Below are 17,141 nucleotides of genomic sequence, written 5' to 3'. Positions count from 1 at the left end.
CAAAAAATATTTTTTTTTTCATACTAACCACCAAAAATGAATCAAAAATTTCCAAATAAGATTTTTTAAATTTGGTATATTTTTGGTAAAATTTTCTTCAAATTTTGGCAGATTATTTTTGCCACGAGTTGTAACCGTGGTTGTAAAATCAGTTTTGCGTTAGAGTTTTTACAACAAACCTTACACTCACTTAGACTATTCCATTTTGATTCCACAGGCTGTTAACTTCTCTCTCATCAGTAAGAGCTGTCCAATTCCATGTTAAGCTAATTGACAAGAGACATCCTTCTTATAGCCGTGTTCGAACAACGCCTCACATTACGGTAAACCCATTCAGTGAAGCTTTAGTGCACTCGCAAATGTCACCAGCATAACTGAGAGGGGATACGCCATCGAAGAAAAACTATTTGGTATTCGGTTGAGACTGGAATTGCACCCATGACCCTTTCTATTGCAAGGCGGGCATGTTAACCATTGCATTACAGCAGCTTTCCAAAAAAAAAATATGAAAAGAAAGCTTTATCCTTTACAAAACTATTTTATTTATAATATTTGATTAATTTAATCGTTCGTTTTTCAAGCTCAGCAATGGAATATCTAGGAGGAACAGCGTTATCGACATCTGTCAAAAAGCAAACTTTACGCTCGGGACATATGCAATGTGTAAAAAGATGTAATGTTAGGCTTGTCTACTGCCCAAAAACGATCGCAAAGTATGAAGACACGACTAGAAGCGGACGCTGATATGTATTGCAACATAGGTCAGATGCTATTATTTCTAAACCACTCTAACAGCTGAGAAATTTATTCCAGTGACAGTTTAATTGTTTATAAGCATTGTGATCTATTGCATTCAGAATAAAAAATATTTGACTGGAAAACCTCAAGTGGCTATCGTTAGAGCCCTCCAGTATTTAAATGTTACCGTGAGCAGTTTGTGAACAAATAAAATGATGGGGTTTACTTTCCAAAGAGCAACTCGGCATCAGAAAATGGACACTTCAACAGGACAGGACAACGCACTCAGCATGCTTCAAACAAGAATGTCTTAAAATATTGGTTCCTCTTTTAATGTCTACCGCATAATGGTCACCAAAATCTACGTATATCAATCCGTTGGACCCTTGAGCTTGGGGCATTTTCGGGAATTTCGAGTATTGCCCGAGATGCCAAATATTTTATTTATTGGCCAATTTTCAATTTGGCACAATGTAATCTTTTATGATACCTCTTGCATCACTCATATTGCTTTCGATAGAAGTGTCTATATACCGATCGATCTTCGTCTTACTCTGAATTGGAATCCTATCAATAACCTGTGTCAACAGTTTTACCCCAGCAATTTCCCAATTTGTGATTGGGAAGCAGCGCAAATTTGGATCATCTCCAATAAATTTTTGCTTTAGAAGTAGTGCCTGGGAAGTTCATTAGAATGAAGGAATTAAAAAAAAAACAATTATTTTTTTAATTTTATCATTTTTTTAATTTATTTTTTATAATCTATATTTTTATAAATATTTTTTATTAACATTTTATTTTTTATTATTTTCTAAGACGGGTCCAAATGAACTTCTTCGCAAACATGATGGAGAATAGCGGGATGCGTTTAAAAAAAATTGTTCTGGATAAACTTCCAATTTTGTTTGCTGGGATGTTAATAGTTTGTCATGTTCCTTGAATGCGAAGTCGTTTCATATTTTTATATAGCTGCCATCTGCATTTTCAATCCGAATCTCACAACTATGCTGATACCACCAAATTTGGTGCAATATATAATTTTAGGATAATTCTGATATTGATATATATATAAATAGAATACCCATATATCGTTTTATTTAAAAAAAAATATGTTTCTCAATTTTTATATTTGCATTTATTTTACTTTTTTTCTCTTTTTTTGTAATACATCACTTTTAATATCCTGTTAATTTTTTAAGAATATGGCTCATACCAGCTGGATTATCAGCTGGTACCATATGACCAGCACGATTAATCCAGAACATAGTGAATTTGCCAGCACTCTTTTCGTAACCTTCTAAAATGCGATCAACACTAATGGGTACACGAGGAGCTTGCAAATATTCATCACGATAGCTCCAACGCATTTTCTCAACCCAATTGACGGTACCAGCAGTAGCACAAATTAAATCCAATTGACCAGAGAAGACAGCAACATTCAAATCGGTTTTATCCAAAAGTTCATTAACTACAAAAAACAAAGTTTTGAGAATAGAATATTAAAATTCTAATTTTGGAATTGTTCACACCACCATTTGTGAATACTTACCAACATGAATAACAGGTTTCATGAAATCACCTCTAAGTTGATTGAAAGTGCTACCACTTTGATATCCCCATTTGATGTGAGAAGGTACGCCCAAAGCTTTGCTTACAGGTCCACGCATTACATTATCCAACATTTGGTCACGATTTTCGTCAACATCGAAACGGACAAGGGTTCGGTACAATTGATCTACAAAGGTACACAACAAAATAGAAATCTTAACAAATTTTCAAGATTTTTCTGGAAAACAAGAGTTAGCGAATTTTCCATTTGTTGCGCAATTTAATAAAAAAAAAACTATTCACTATACTATTTTTTGCCAAAATTTTCCAAAAAAAAAAATGTTGACAAAATTTTATAAAGAAACATATTTTGATAAAATTTTATATGGAGATAAAATTTAAAAAAAATTGACAAACCCAGATTTTGCCAAAAACTTTCTATGGAAATAAAATTTGCCAAAATTTTCTGTACAAAAAAATTTAAAAATTTTTCTATAAAAGTAAAATTTTTTACAGAAATAAAATTTTGCCAAAAATTTTGCTGAAAAACTTTAAAGTTTACCAAAATTTTCCATCGATATAAAATTTTGCCGAAATTTTCTATAGAAGTAAAATTTTACCAAAATTTTCTATAGAAAAAAAAATGACAAAATTATCTATAAAAATTAAATTTTGCCTATAATTTTCTATAGAAATAAAATTTCCGAGGGATATAAAGTAAAATAAAATTTTGAAAAAAAATTCAAATTTTGCTAAAATTTTCTACAAAAGTAAAATTTTGACAAAATTTATTATAAAATAAAATTTTGCCAAATTTTTCTATAAAAATAAAATATTGCCAAAATTTTCTATAGAAATAAAATTTTGCCAAATTTCCTATAATTTTCTATAGAAATAAAATTTCCCTGCGAAATAAAGTGAAATAAAATTTCGAGAAAAAATTCCAATCATGTCAACAATTTTCTACAGAAGTCAAATTTTGTCAAAATTTACTTTAAAAATAAAATTTTAACAAAATTTTGTAAAGAAGTAAAATTTTGCCAAAAATTTCTATGGAAGTAAAATTTTGCCAAAATTGTCTATAAAAGTAAAATTTTGCCAAATTTTTCTATAGAATTAAAATTTTGCCAAAATTTTCTGTAGAAATAAAATTTTCTGTAGAAATAAATTTTCTGTAGAAATAAAATTTTGACAATATTTGATATATATAAAATAAAATAAAATTTTGACAATATTTGATATATATCAAATATTGTCAAAATTTTATTTCTATAGAAAATTTTGAAAAAATTTGACTTCTTTAGAAAATTGTTGATATGATTGGAAATTTTTCTCGAAATTTTATTTCACTTTATTTCCCTGGGAAATTTTATTTCTATAGGAAATTTGGCAAAATTTTACTTCTATAGAAAAATTTGAAAAATTCAAATTTTTGATAAAATTTTCTATACAAATAAAATTTTGCCAAAATTTTCTATACAAATAAAATTTTGCCAAAATTATCTAATAAAATATAATTTTTCAAAAATTTTCTATAGAATTAAAATTTTGCCAAAATTTTCTATAGAAATAAAATTTTTCCAAAATTTTCTAGAGAAATAAAATTTTACCAAAATTTTCTATAGAAATAAAATTTTGCCGAAATTTTCTATAGAAGTAAAATTTTGCCAAATTTCCCATAGAAATAAAATTTCCCAGGGAAATAAAGTGAAATAAAATTTCGAGAAAAAATTCCAATCATTTAAACAATTTTCTACAGAAGTCATTTTTTTTTTGTCAATATTTACTTTAAAAATAAATTTTAACAAAATTTTGTAAAGAAGTAAAATTTTGCCAAAAATTTCTATGGTAGTAAAATTTTGCCAACATTTTCTATAAAAGTAAAATTTTGCCAAATTTTTCTATAGAAATAAAAATTTGCCAATATTTGATATGGAAAATATTTCTCTACAAAAATATAATTTTGAGAAAAAATTCAAATTTTTGACAAAATTTTCTATAAAATGTAATTTTTCAAAAATTTTCTATAAAAATATAATTTTTCAAAAATTTTCTATAGAAATATTATTTTTCAAAAATTTTCTATAGAAGTAAAATGTTGCCAAAATTTTCTATAAAAGCAGGTTAGGTTAGGTCCGATGTATCAGGCTCACTTAGACTATTCAGTCCATTGTGATATCACAGTGGTGAACTTCTCTCTTATCACTGAGTGCTACCCGATTCCATGTTATGCTCAATGACAAAGACCTCTACAGAAGTCAAATTTTGTCCAAATTTATTTTAAAAATAAAGTTTTAACAAAATTTTGTAAAGAAGTAAAATTTTGCCAAAAATTTCTATGGAAGTAAAATTTTGCCAAATTTTTTATAGAAATAAAATTTTGCCAAAATTTTCTGTAGAAATAAAATTTTGACAATATTTGATATGGAAAATTGTTCCAAATTTCTCTACAAAAATATAATTTTGAGAAAAAATTCAAATTTTTGACAAAATTTTCTATAAAAATGTAATTTTTCAAAAATTTTCTATAAAAATATTATTTTTCAAAAAATTTCTATAGAAGTAAAGTGAAGTAAAATTTTCTATAGAAGCAGGTTAGGTTAGGTCCGATGTATCAGGCTCACTTAGACTATTCAGTCCATTATGATACCACAGTGGTGAACTTCTCTCTTATCACTGAGAGTTACCCGATTCCATGTTATGCTCAATGACAAGGGACCTCCTCTTTATAGGCGAATCCGAACAGCATTCCACATTGCAGTGAACCCTCTTGGATAAGCTTTGAAACACTGAGAAATGTCACCAGCATTACTGAGATGGAATAATCCACCGCTGAAAAAATTTTTGGTGTTCAGTCAAAGCAGGAATCGAACCCACGACCTTGTTTATGCATGGCGGGCATGCTAACCATTGCACCACGGGTGCTATAGAAGTACCATTTTGCGAAAATTTTGCCAAAATTTACAAATTTAACAAAATATTATATAGAGATAAAATTTTGACAAAATTTTCTATAAAAATAAAATTTTTCAAAAAATTTCTATTGAAATAAAATTTTGCTAAAATTTTCTATAGAAATAAAATTTGCCGAAATTTTCTATAGGAGTAAAATTTTGCAATTTTACATTTTTCTATAGTCTAAAGAAATTAAATTTTGCCAATAATTTTCGATAGAAAAAAATTTCCCTGGATACCAAAAATTTCCGTATAAAAAAATTGCCAAAACTTTTTATATAATTTTGCCACAAATTGTCTATAGGAATAAAATTTGCCAAAATTTCCCGTGGAAATAAAATTTTGCGAAAATTTTCTACAGAAAAAAATTGGTGCGAAAATTTTTCAACAAAGATAAAATTTTTTCCAAAACTTTTTAGATAAATAAAATTTAAAAAAAATGTTATAGAAAGTAAATTTTACTAAAACTTTCTACAGAAATTAAAATGTTTTCTTATATTTTTTTCTTAAAATTTAGGACTCCTATCCTTTGTATGTTTTATTCTTTAGTAGATTTTTATATGTCATTATTTTTTTCTGTGTAATTTTACTTACCCATGTGGTTATCATTTCTCATCAACCAGCGTGAATAGGCATCACCGCGAGTAGGCTTCTCGATGTTATAGAAATCAACACCCTTAGATTCTCTCATCAAAACTTGCTGAGTTGAACCCCATTGCATAGTGGCTAGACTCCATTGTTCTTTTTCAACTAAGTCCATGGTCTTATTAGCTGCAACCATAACATTTTCATAGCCATCTTGGTCAATAATACCCTATAAAAGAAAAACAAGTAAAAATAATAAAAAAACCAAATGGAAGAACAACAAAAATTTTTATTTTCTACACTGAAAGGAATTTTGCATAAACGACATTTTCTTTTAAGACCCGTATCTCTCTAACGAAATTTCCGTCACCCATGAAAAAAGTTTTGGTATTTTTACTATGAAATATTCTGGGAACCGTTGGAATTTTCGCTGGAGCTGCTTTACAATGCTTTAAAGCTAAAGACTTGTCTTTAAAAGCAAATAAAAATGATTAGAGACAATCGTTGCGTCGCTTGTCATCAATTCGAGTCTATTAGCTCCTAAAGAAAATTGTTTATAATAAAGGGGAATTTCGTTTCTAAAATTTCATTTATCGACTAAAAATATAGCGATAGGAAATTTTAATTATTTGATAGAAATTATTATTTTTTTTTTGTTTTACTGAACTACATATTACTGATGGTCACAGCCATCCATCTTACCATATTCAACAACAATGGAGCCCATGCCAAAACCGAGTCGATGGGTGAAGTCCATGGATCACCCAAGGCAACAGATTTCAAATTAGATTTCAACTCATTACGTTGTATAGCATAATACAATTCCAAGGCAAATTCTGGAGCCATTTTACCGCCATAACTTTCACAGAAGATGTGCAAGGGGACTTTTTCGAATTCGGGATGCAATTTGTAGAAACCCTTCATGAATTCAACCAAATCTTTAGCAATTTGTTTGTTATTGGTAGTCAAGTCCTTTGTATTGTCAACATAAGAGAATCCACTACCCACAGGATTGTCAATGAAGAGAACATTCATATCCTTTACCCAAGTCCAGTTACGATATTCACCTTCAAGAGTCATTGGACCCAATTCTTCGAAATTACCATAACCAGTGGAAGAAGCTCCGGGTCCACCTTGTAACCAAATAGCCAAGGGACGTTGTGTATAATTGGCAACATTAGCTGTGGTATAGTACAACCAATAGAACATATGAGCTCCAGAACGGACATCAACCCATCCCCAGTCTTGTTCACCAGGACCATAGCCAACTCTTGCTGAAACAAGTAAAAATGATAGAAATAAAAGTTTGCAAAAATTTTCTAGAGAAATAAACATTTCCGAGTATTTTCTATAGAAATAAAAATTTCCGAAAATTTTCTATAAAAATAAAATTTTGCGAATATTTTCTATAGAAATAAAATTTTCCGAAAAATTTTTATAGAAATAAAATTTTCCGAAAAATGTCTATGGAAATACAATTTTCCGAAAATTTACTACAGAAAGAAAGATAAATTGAATTTTGTCAAAAGTTTCTAGAGAAATAAAATTTTGCCAAAACTTCTGCCGAATTTCATAAAGAAAAAAAATTTGCACAAATTCCCAAATAAATAGAAATAAAATTTTTCAAAAATTTTCTATTGAAATAAAATTTTTCAAAAAATTTCTATTGAAATAAAATTTTCAGAAAATTTTTTAAAAAAATAAAGTTTTCCAAAAATTCCCTATAAAAATAAAATTTTCTAAAGAAATAAAATTTTCTAAAGAAATAAAATTTTCCGAAAATTTTCTAAAGAAATAAAATTTTCAGAAAATTTTCTATAGAAATAAAATTTTTGGAAAATTTTCAATAGAAATAAAATTTTTCAAAAATTTTCTATAGACATAAAATTTTCCACAAATTTTTTGTAGAAATTAAATTTTCCGTAAATTTTCTACAGAAATAAAATGTTCCGTAAATTTTCTATACAAATAAAAGTTGCCGAAAATTTTCTATTGAAATAAAAATTTCCGAAAATTTTCTATTGAATAAAATTTTCCGAAAATTTTCTATAGAAATAAAATTAACCGAAAATTTTCTATAGAAATAAAATAAACGTTTCCTAAAATTTCATATAGAAATAAAATTTTCCGAAAATTTTCTATAGAAATAAAATTTTTGGAAATTTTTCTATAGAAATAAAATTTTTGGAAAATTTTCTATAGATATAACATTTTCCGAAATTTTTTATAGAAATAAACTTTTCCGAAATTTTTCTATAGAAATAAAATTCTGTCAAAACTTCTGACAAAATAGAATTTCGTAGAGAAAAAAATTTGCACAAATTCCCAAACAAACAGAAATAAAATTATCAAAAAACGTTATATAGAAATAAAATTTTCCGAAAATTTCCTATAGAAATAAAATTTTCCGATAATTATCTATAGAAATATAATTTTCCGATAATTATCTATAGAAATAAATGTTTCCTATAATTTCATATAGAAATAAAATTTTCCGAACATTTTCTATAGAAATAAAATTTTCCGATAATTTTCTATGGAAATAAAATTTCATACAGAAATAAGATTTTCCGAAAATTTTCAATAGAAATAAAATTTTCTGAAAATATTCTATAGAAATAAAATTTTTCGAAAATTTTCTGTAGAAATAAAATTTTCTATAGAAATAGAATTTTCAGAAAATTTTCTATAGAAATAGAATTTTCAGAAAATTTTCTATAGAAATAAAATTTTCCAAAGACTTAAAATTTTCCAAAAATTTTTTGTAGAAATAAAATTTTGTGAAAATTTTCCATAGAAATAAAATTTACCGAAAATTTTCTATAGAAATAAAGTTCTCCAAAAATTTTTTGTAGAAATAAGATTTTCCGTAAATTTTCTATATGAAATAGAAATAAAGTTTTCCAAAAATTTTCTATAGAAATAAAATTGTTAGAAAATTGTCTATAGAAATAAAATTTTTGGAAAATTTTCTATAGAAATAAAATTTTCCGAAAATTTTTTATAGAAATAAACTTTTCCGAAATTTTTCTATAGAAATAAAATTTTGTCAAAACTTCTACCAAAATAGAATTTCATAAAGAAAAAAAAATTGCACAAATTCCCAAATAATTAGAAATAAAATTATCAAAAAAATGTTCTATAGAAATAAAATTTTCCGATAATTATCTATAGAAAAAAAATTTCCTAAAATTTCATATAGAAATAAAATTTTCCGATAATTTTCTATAGAAATAAAATTTCATATAGAAATAAGATTTTCCGAAAATTTTCAATAGAAATAAAATTTTCTGAAAATATTCTATAGAAATAAAATTTTTCGAAAATTTTCTATAGAAATAAAATTTTCCGAAAATTTCATATATAAATAAAATTTTCCGATAATTTTCTATAGAAATAAAATTTTCCTAAAATTTCATATAGAAATAAAATTTTCTATTGAAATAGAATTTTCAGAAAATTTTCTATAGAAATAAAATTTTCCATAGATATAAAATTTTCCAAAAATTTTTTGTAGAAATAAAATTTTCTGAAAATTTTCTATAGAAATAACATTTTCTGAAAATTTTCTATAGAAATAACATTTTCCGAAAATTTTCTATAGAAATAAAGTTTTCCAAAAATTTTTTGTAGAAATAAAATTTTCCGTTAATTTTCTATAGAAATAAAATTTTCCGAAAATTTTCTATAGAAATAACATTTTCCGAAATTTTTTTATAGAAATAAAATTATTCGAAATTTTTTGTTTTGTCAACTGATAAGTGTACGAATACCAACACCATTCAAACTTACCACTGACGGTTGCAATAGCCACCAAAGCTAACAGTAAAACTAGACCATTCCTCATGCTGATATTTTGAATGAAACCAATATCGTTTGTAAACTCGATCACTTAGTAAACAGACAAACGACTTCACGGGTGAAAAAGAATGAAAGTCGACAATGGTTGGTAACTGACTTTTATACAGAAATCAATCCATGCCAATTGTATTTACATATCTTGTATTAATGTCTATTATACGAGACAATTTTGTGCAATGCTCTGCTGAATTAATAGATAACCGTTAGTGTTTTGTAAAGAGAAAAAATTATAGAGATGTTAGACTCCAATTAATTGAGAGCTGTACGGAGAGAAGTTAGAAAGGTTGAGAACGAACATGAAGAGAATAGGATTATTTTAGGTAAATAAACCAAATTCGAATAGGTAAGACCATATACGCCGTCAGCAAGGGTATAGAGAAAATATGACAAATAAGAATATGTGATTTTTTATTTTTATTCAAAAATTCTGTAATATAAAGCCAATAGATTTTTGTCTTTATGAAATAAATCTGTGGTTGTGCTTGTTACAGAATTTATTAAAAGTGTGCTTTAATTGTTCATTTTTAAACAAAGTTATTTTAATATCCTCTGAAGGTATTTGAAAACAACGGTAGTTTCTTTCCCTTATTGAGCACCTCGTATAAAAGCGTTTCTGCAATAGTTACACACAAAATACGTTCTACGCACCAATTTAGCTGCCCGCCTTCGTTTTTGTCATTAATTGTCTGTCGGCTTAAATTATATTAAGGCCGGTACTCTGTTCGGTTTTCGCGTTGAAACTCCATACAAAACCAAAAAATGCGAAAAATTTGCGAAATTTTTTCCATTTGTGATACTATGTTTTTTCGTGTTGAAAAACTGACGTTTATAGCACGGCGCCATTTGCAATGTGAATTAAGAAATAATTTATTTATTAAAAACTATTTGTGCGGGTTTATAAATCAAACACGGACCATATTTTTGTTCCGAAACTATACAAAGGATCAAAGGAATAGCAGATCAATTGCCCAAGGAAAAATAAAATGTTATTTTCTAAAAACACGCAACAACCACCAACTTAATCCAATATCGCTCCCTGTAAAACAGCGCTCCAAGCTACCTAAAAAAACGCCGCTTTCTATGTGCGAAATAATGGTTTCCATAAAAATTTTTCGCAAGAATGAACATAGTACCGGCCTTTACATTAAAAACAAATCCATTCCCTTGATTGATGGAAAAGGCTCTTTTTCATTGGTTTTTGCAAAAATAAAATAAAAGAAATGGTAAATTTAAATGGCCAAAGTAAGAATTCCAAAACAAAAGGTAATTCTATGCGGAGAATATGGTATGGGTAAAAGTTCTTTGTTTCGTCGCTTTACAAACGAATCGTCAGTCTACGACGAAACAACACGTACACTGATGCGGCAGCCGCTGGCCAATGGATGGACCCGCCGCCGTGGGATCGAATAATTCGCCGTACTTTCTAATAATTGTCCATAATGACTGCATCGGAAGTAGAAAAAAAAATCATTGGGGGATCCCAAGATGTGCTTGAGAAGAAATGTTTTTGGACTTGTCCAAAAGTATTGCATCGGAAGTTGAAAAAAATCAATGGGGGATTCTGGGGATGGTCTTTAAAAGAAATGTTTGTGGAAAAACTTCCATTATTTTTTGCTGGGATGCTCTGAAGCTATTTGAAAACAACGGTATTTTCATTCCCTTATTGAGTACCTCGTATAAAAGCGTTTCATCAATATTTACACACGAAATACGTTCTACGCACCAATTTAGCTGCCCGCCTTAGTTTTTGTCATTAATTGTCTGTCGTAGGGATCTATAGTACCAGTGTTGCCAGGTTAGGGGTTTTCCCCCCCCCAAATTTTGGATTTTTTTCACGTTTAGGGGGATTTTTAGGGGTAACATTTATTTGGGGGGATTTTTGGGGGTAAAAAAAATATCTTGGACCTATTAAAGTGGAGCAATTCTCAAGCAAATTCGGAACAATTTTGGCATGAATTATGAGAAAAAAGAAGCGGGAAGTCAAGAAGAAGATCCTAAATCAAAAATTTTCTGTTGAAAGGGCATTTTTAATATTTGACACAATTAAAAACAATCGTATTTGAACTTAGCAGCTGAACGCATTTTAAGAGTAAGCTTGCTTTTTAAATTAGTATAATTACATCCAAATAAAAAATAATTTCCTCAGGGACGAAATTTTAAACAAACGAAAATCTCTCTTGTTATAAAGTATTTTCTTAAAGAGCAAATTTTATTTTTTATTTACTTCAAAGAAAAATTTTTTAGCGTCAAAAGAAAACTTAGTTTGTTCAAAATTCCGTTTCCCAGAAAAGAAAACTCTTCTTTCAGTGTATATACTTGTGTTCAATTCAATTTTTAAAGTGTATAACTACGGGATTTTGTCACAAAATTTGGGACCCCTTTTTGTACTTTTTACATTCTTAAATTTTTTGGGGGTTTTTGAAAAAAGCCTAGACCAATTTAGGGGTTTTTTTCTTAAGATTTGGGGGGAAGAATCAAAAATCACCTGGCAACTCTGTATAGTACAAACCAATAATCGATTTTTCGACATTTCGATTATTGACTTTTAATCAAAAATCGATTTTCGATTAGTTTTACCAATGAAAATTCGAATATTCGATTTTTCATAATCGATTTTCATAGAAATAATGATTCTAAAAAATATACGATTTTATGAAATCTATTTATCTTTTTGTGAGTATTATTAACAATAGTTGTTAATAAAAGCAAAAAATTATTTCCAGTCAAACATGTTAATTTTTAAATTTGTTTAAAAATTCAAATGTTCAACATAAAATTTTTAACATGTGCCAATCATTAATTTTTATTTCCCTATAAATTCAAGGAAATTGAAAACACAAAGGATTCATTTCCACCAATTTGATATTTTATTTAATAAAATCAGAATTTTTATTTTTCTAGTTCAAAATTTAAACTAAATTTTTGGTGATCAAAACTAAAAATTAGTTGAAAATCTTAAATCGATTTTGCGATTATTTTTAGCTTAATAATCGATTTCGACTTTTTTAGATTTTCATGGCAAAATTCGAATAGTCGATTAATCGATTTTCGATTTATAGATCCCTAGTCTGTCGGCTAATGTTGTAAATATTGATTACTTTTGACTACTCGTTACTATTCGTTACTTTTGAATTGAGTACTCGTTACAACTCGTTACTTTAAAAAAAAATTAAAAAAGACATTGTGGGCAATTTTTTTTTCTTCTTTTTAAAATTAAAAACGGTATAGAAAAGCAGATTATAACTTCGTATTCAATATTCGGTATTTTTTCGTCAGGGTATATCTAGATGGCATTGTGTATTACTGATGCTTGCAATTTTCAAACTTTTTAAATCCACCATTGACAGTGGATACAAATATTTAGCGATCATTTTTATCGTGAGACCCAATGTTGAAATCTTCCATGGGTTTTTGAATAAGCTTGGGCCCTTCTCTGAAAACAATTGGATTGAACCAGCTGAAATCAACGACATTATTATTCATACTATTTGCATGAGACGTGATCCATGTGATTCTTTAAATTAAAGCTCCCACCTACACCCAATGCAATTTTTTTTTTCAAATGCAAACGTTTTTAAGAAATCAGATAAATTTTTCACTTTCTTCAAATATGAAGCCATATATCCTTTTCGTGTCATTTTAACTGATAAAACGATTTTCGAAAACTTCAATTAATACTTTCCAAGAAGTCAAGAATTTTACTTCCAATCCGCCAACTTACTTACCGTTAGAAGAAAAAAACTGGCATTGAAGATATTGAGTACTCATTTTCTCGTAACGAGTACTCAAAAAATTAGTCAGTAACGAGTACTTGTAATCAAATACTCGTTACTTTCCCAACACTACTGTCGGCTTAAATTACATTACATTAAAAACAAATCCCTTCCCTTGATTGATTGAAAAGGCTCTTTTTCATTGGTTTTTGCAAAAATAAAATAAAAGAAATCGTAAATTTAAATGGCCAAAGTAAGAATTCCAAAACAAAAGGTTATTCTATGCGGAGAATATGGAGTGGGCAAGAGTTCTTTGTTTCGTCGCTTTACAAACGACACCTTTATTACAAATACGGATCGCCAGTCTACATTAGGTCTTGACCATATCGATAAAGATTATCGTGTAGATGACAAACAGATTAAGGTATTTCCCATTTGCATTATTTGTACCATATATATGTAACTTCCATTGTTGTATAGCTCCAATTATGGGACACAGGTGGTATGGAAAGAGTAGCATCTGTTACATCGTCTTATTATAAATTTGCAGAAGGTGCCATTCTTGTCTTTGCTTTGGACAATGCAGCATCGTTTCATTCTCTGTCACAACATTTACTCGATATAGTGACCTATGCTGAAAATGCCAAGATATTCATTTGTGGTAATAAATCCGATTTAGAGGGTAGAGAGCCAGAAGTAAGCGATGCCGATGTGGAGGCATTCTGTGAACAATGTCACAGTCTCATAAGGGCCACATATAAAACCTCTTGTAAAACTGGTGAAGGTATTGAGGAAATGTTTCAGGATATTTCGCGAATATTGGTGGAATCAAATCGTTCCAAAATGGATTTACAAGCTAGCATGGAACAACATGGTTTTCAAATAGTTGCTGGACAAGTGGAACTTGTTAACACTGCCGATGAGGCCGACGAAGGAACAAATTGTGTTTGCTAGCAAATGGCTGAACTGGAATTTGGTTAAAGACGGGAAACATATGCATTCATAAGGACTGTAACCAAATGCCAGTTGAAACAACGAGGAAATAAATGTCTCAACTTAGTGTTTCTGTTTGGAAACATCCATTCGTAAAGCTTTAATTTATAGTTTTATCATGAGTTTTAAGTTTTTATTTATAAATCATATACGGAATTCATTCTTATAGTACATCATACATGTATCGAAGTCGTAGATTGTATACTATATTTAAATCATGCATCACATCTCATGTTTTACCCCTCCATACGAAATGAAACCTATACCAGTAATAACCCAAGTGAAATATACAACGTCCATTTTTTTACATTAGTAATGATAAAAAAAAATCGATGAATAACATACATATATGTAAGATTTAATTAATATAGCATTCAGCTTTTATTTGTAGATAATGGCTAATACGCGCTTGCTTCACTCCATAAGTTTCAAAAATTATTAAACTTGCCAAAAACAACGTGAATGACTAACAAGAGATATGAATAAACGAAATAATTTAACAGGCCAGCTTCCACTTGGTGGTTATTATTATGTTTTATGCATATTGAAAGCTTCACATTGCCCAGTGCTCTTTAAATATTAAATTAATTATTATTATTTTTTTTGTTCTCTGGAAAATAAAGAAAATGAATAAAAACATTTTTAAACACAAATTTGATGTATCTATACGTTCGAAAAAATAAAATCATTCGTATAGGATAATGAACCTGAACATTTCAAATTCCTTTCAGAAGAAGATAACTCGGACAGCAAGTATTAGTGGTGGTTCCTTTATTAAAAATTCTGAACTAGAAATTGGAGACAAAAGAAAAATCTGCTCAAACATCAGAAGTCTGCTGAAAAGAGGAAATCCATTGTTTGCTGAAATAGCCATTTACCCCATTGTTTTAGTTCGGCGGAAACAATCAAGGAAGTTTAACTAGGGGCAGTCTTTATATTATAAAGAAATCTGAACATTTCTCAAAATTAACGCATTTTAAGGATATACATTGTGTAACATCTTACAAAAATATAATAGCAAACATTGACTGCGGATTTAACAGACATTTTTCTATGAGTATGCGTCCATGCCATTGGTATTTGATTTCTTATTCCCTGTTTCTGTATGTCGAAAGAAAATCTAGTCGAAAGAAAAACAGTCACTCGATTTGGGTTTTATAGTCGATGTCCTTCCATTTTATGATATAGGTAAAAGTTTTATAGACTTCGTTTATGGCGCTACGCTTAATAGTTATCAATGCCCCTCCGTTTTACAACCGAGTGCCAACGGCATTTCACATCAGGGTTGCCATTTTGGTCCGATCGGACCAAAATTGGTCAAAAAAAATTATTTATTTTTAAATTTGGACCGATGGTCAGACCAAATGAAATTTGGTTGATTTTGGTCCATTTTCGTCAAATCGGTATTTTAACAAAATTTTCTATAGAAATAAAATTTTGACACAATTTTCTTTATAAATAAAATTGTGACAACATTTTCTATAGAAATAAAATTTTGAGAAAATTTTCTATATTAATAAAATTTTGACAAATTTTTCTATAGAAATAAAATTTTTACAAAATGTTCTATAGAAATACAATTTTTACAAAATTTTCTATAGAAATAAAATTTTTACAAAATTTTCTATAGAAATAAAATTTTGACAAAATTTTCTGTAGAAAAAAATTTTAACAGAAATAAAATTTAAAACATTTTGTATAGGTACAAAATTATGCAAAAATTTTGTATAGGAAGAAAATTTTGTAAAAATTTTATATAGAAATAAAATTTTTCGATAACTTTCTATAGAAATTTTGACAAAATTTTCTATAGAACTAAAATTTTAGCAAAATTTTCTATAGAAATAAAATTTTGACAAAATTTTCTATAGAACTAAAATTTTGACAAAATTTTCTATAGAAATAAAATTTTGACAAAATTTTCTATAGAAATAAAATGTTGACAAAATTTTCTATAGAAATAAAATGTTGACAAAATTTTCTATAGGAATAAAATTTTTACAAGATGTTCTAAAGAAATACAATTTTTACAAAATTTTCTATAGAAATAAAATTTTGACAAAATTTTCTATAGAACTAAAATTTTAGCAAAATTGTCTATAGAAATAAAATTTTGACAAAATTTTCTATAGAACTAAAATTTTGACAAAATTTTCTATAGAAATAAAATTTTGACAAAATTTTCTATAGAAATAAAATGTTGACAAAATTTTCTATAGAAATAAAATGTTGACAAAATTTTCTATAGGAATAAAATTTTTACAAGATGTTCTAAAGAAATACAATTTTTACAAAATTTTCTATAGAAATAAAATTTTTACAAAATTTTCTATAGAAATAAAATTTTGACAAAATTTTCTGTAGAAAAAAATTTTAACAGAAATAAAATTTAAAACATTTTGTATAGGTACAAAATTATGCAAAAATTTTGTATAGGAAGAAAATTTTGTAAAAATTTTATATAGAAATAAAATTTTTCGATAACTTTCTATAGAAATTTTGACAAAATTTTCTATAGAACTAAAATTTTAGCAAAATTTTCTATAGAAATAAAATTTTGACAAAATTTTCTATAGAACTAAAATTTTGACAAAATTTTCTATAAAAATAAAATTTTGACAAAATTTTCTAAAGAAATACAATTTTTACAAAATTTTCTATAGAAAAAAATTTTAACAGAAATAAAATTTAAAACATTTTGTATAGGTACAAAATTATGCAAAAATTTTGTATAGGAAGAAAATTTTG

General features: G+C 27.5%; 2 protein-coding genes across 2 annotated transcripts; one reads left to right on the top strand and one right to left on the bottom strand.

The window, feature by feature from the left end:
- Positions 1-1,850: 1,850 nt before the first annotated feature.
- On the bottom strand, positions 1,851-9,779 carry LOC142226790 (retinoid-inducible serine carboxypeptidase-like). The gene is made up of 5 exons (XM_075297006.1): positions 9,619-9,779; positions 6,529-7,100; positions 5,836-6,055; positions 2,288-2,473; positions 1,851-2,206 (listed from the first exon to the last, which is right to left on the bottom strand). The coding sequence occupies exons 1-5, from the start codon at positions 9,671-9,673 to the stop codon at positions 1,914-1,916; spliced, it is 1,326 nt and encodes a 441-aa protein (XP_075153121.1). The 5' UTR covers positions 9,674-9,779; the 3' UTR covers positions 1,851-1,913.
- Positions 9,780-13,517: 3,738 nt separating this feature from the next.
- On the top strand, positions 13,518-15,046 carry RabX6 (RAS oncogene family member RabX6). The gene is made up of 2 exons (XM_075297005.1): positions 13,518-13,824; positions 13,881-15,046. The coding sequence occupies exons 1-2, from the start codon at positions 13,645-13,647 to the stop codon at positions 14,352-14,354; spliced, it is 654 nt and encodes a 217-aa protein (XP_075153120.1). The 5' UTR covers positions 13,518-13,644; the 3' UTR covers positions 14,355-15,046.
- Positions 15,047-17,141: the final 2,095 nt, after the last annotated feature.

This window comes from Haematobia irritans, chromosome 2 (genome assembly GCF_050003625.1).
Source record: "Haematobia irritans isolate KBUSLIRL chromosome 2, ASM5000362v1, whole genome shotgun sequence".
NCBI lineage: Eukaryota > Metazoa > Arthropoda > Insecta > Diptera > Muscidae > Haematobia > Haematobia irritans.
Note: the sequence above shows the minus strand (reverse complement) of the source record. Positions and strands in the feature narration are given on the sequence as shown.

Bases quoted from the DNA above. Each gene is read 5' to 3' on its own strand.
- LOC142226790 (XM_075297006.1), bottom strand. From the start codon at position 9,673: ATGAGGAATGGTCTAGTTTTACTGTTAGCTTTGGTGGCTATTGCAACC. The intron at 2,474-5,835 runs GTAAGTAAAATT...GTACCTTTGTAG, and splicing joins GAGAAATGATAACCACATGG to ATCAATTGTACCGAACCCTT. The intron at 2,207-2,287 runs GTAAGTATTCAC...TGTTTTTTGTAG, and splicing joins GAAACCTGTTATTCATGTTG to TTAATGAACTTTTGGATAAA.
- RabX6 (XM_075297005.1), top strand. From the start codon at position 13,645: ATGGCCAAAGTAAGAATTCCAAAACAAAAGGTTATTCTATGCGGAGAA. The intron at 13,825-13,880 runs GTATTTCCCATT...ATTGTTGTATAG, and splicing joins TAGATGACAAACAGATTAAG to CTCCAATTATGGGACACAGG.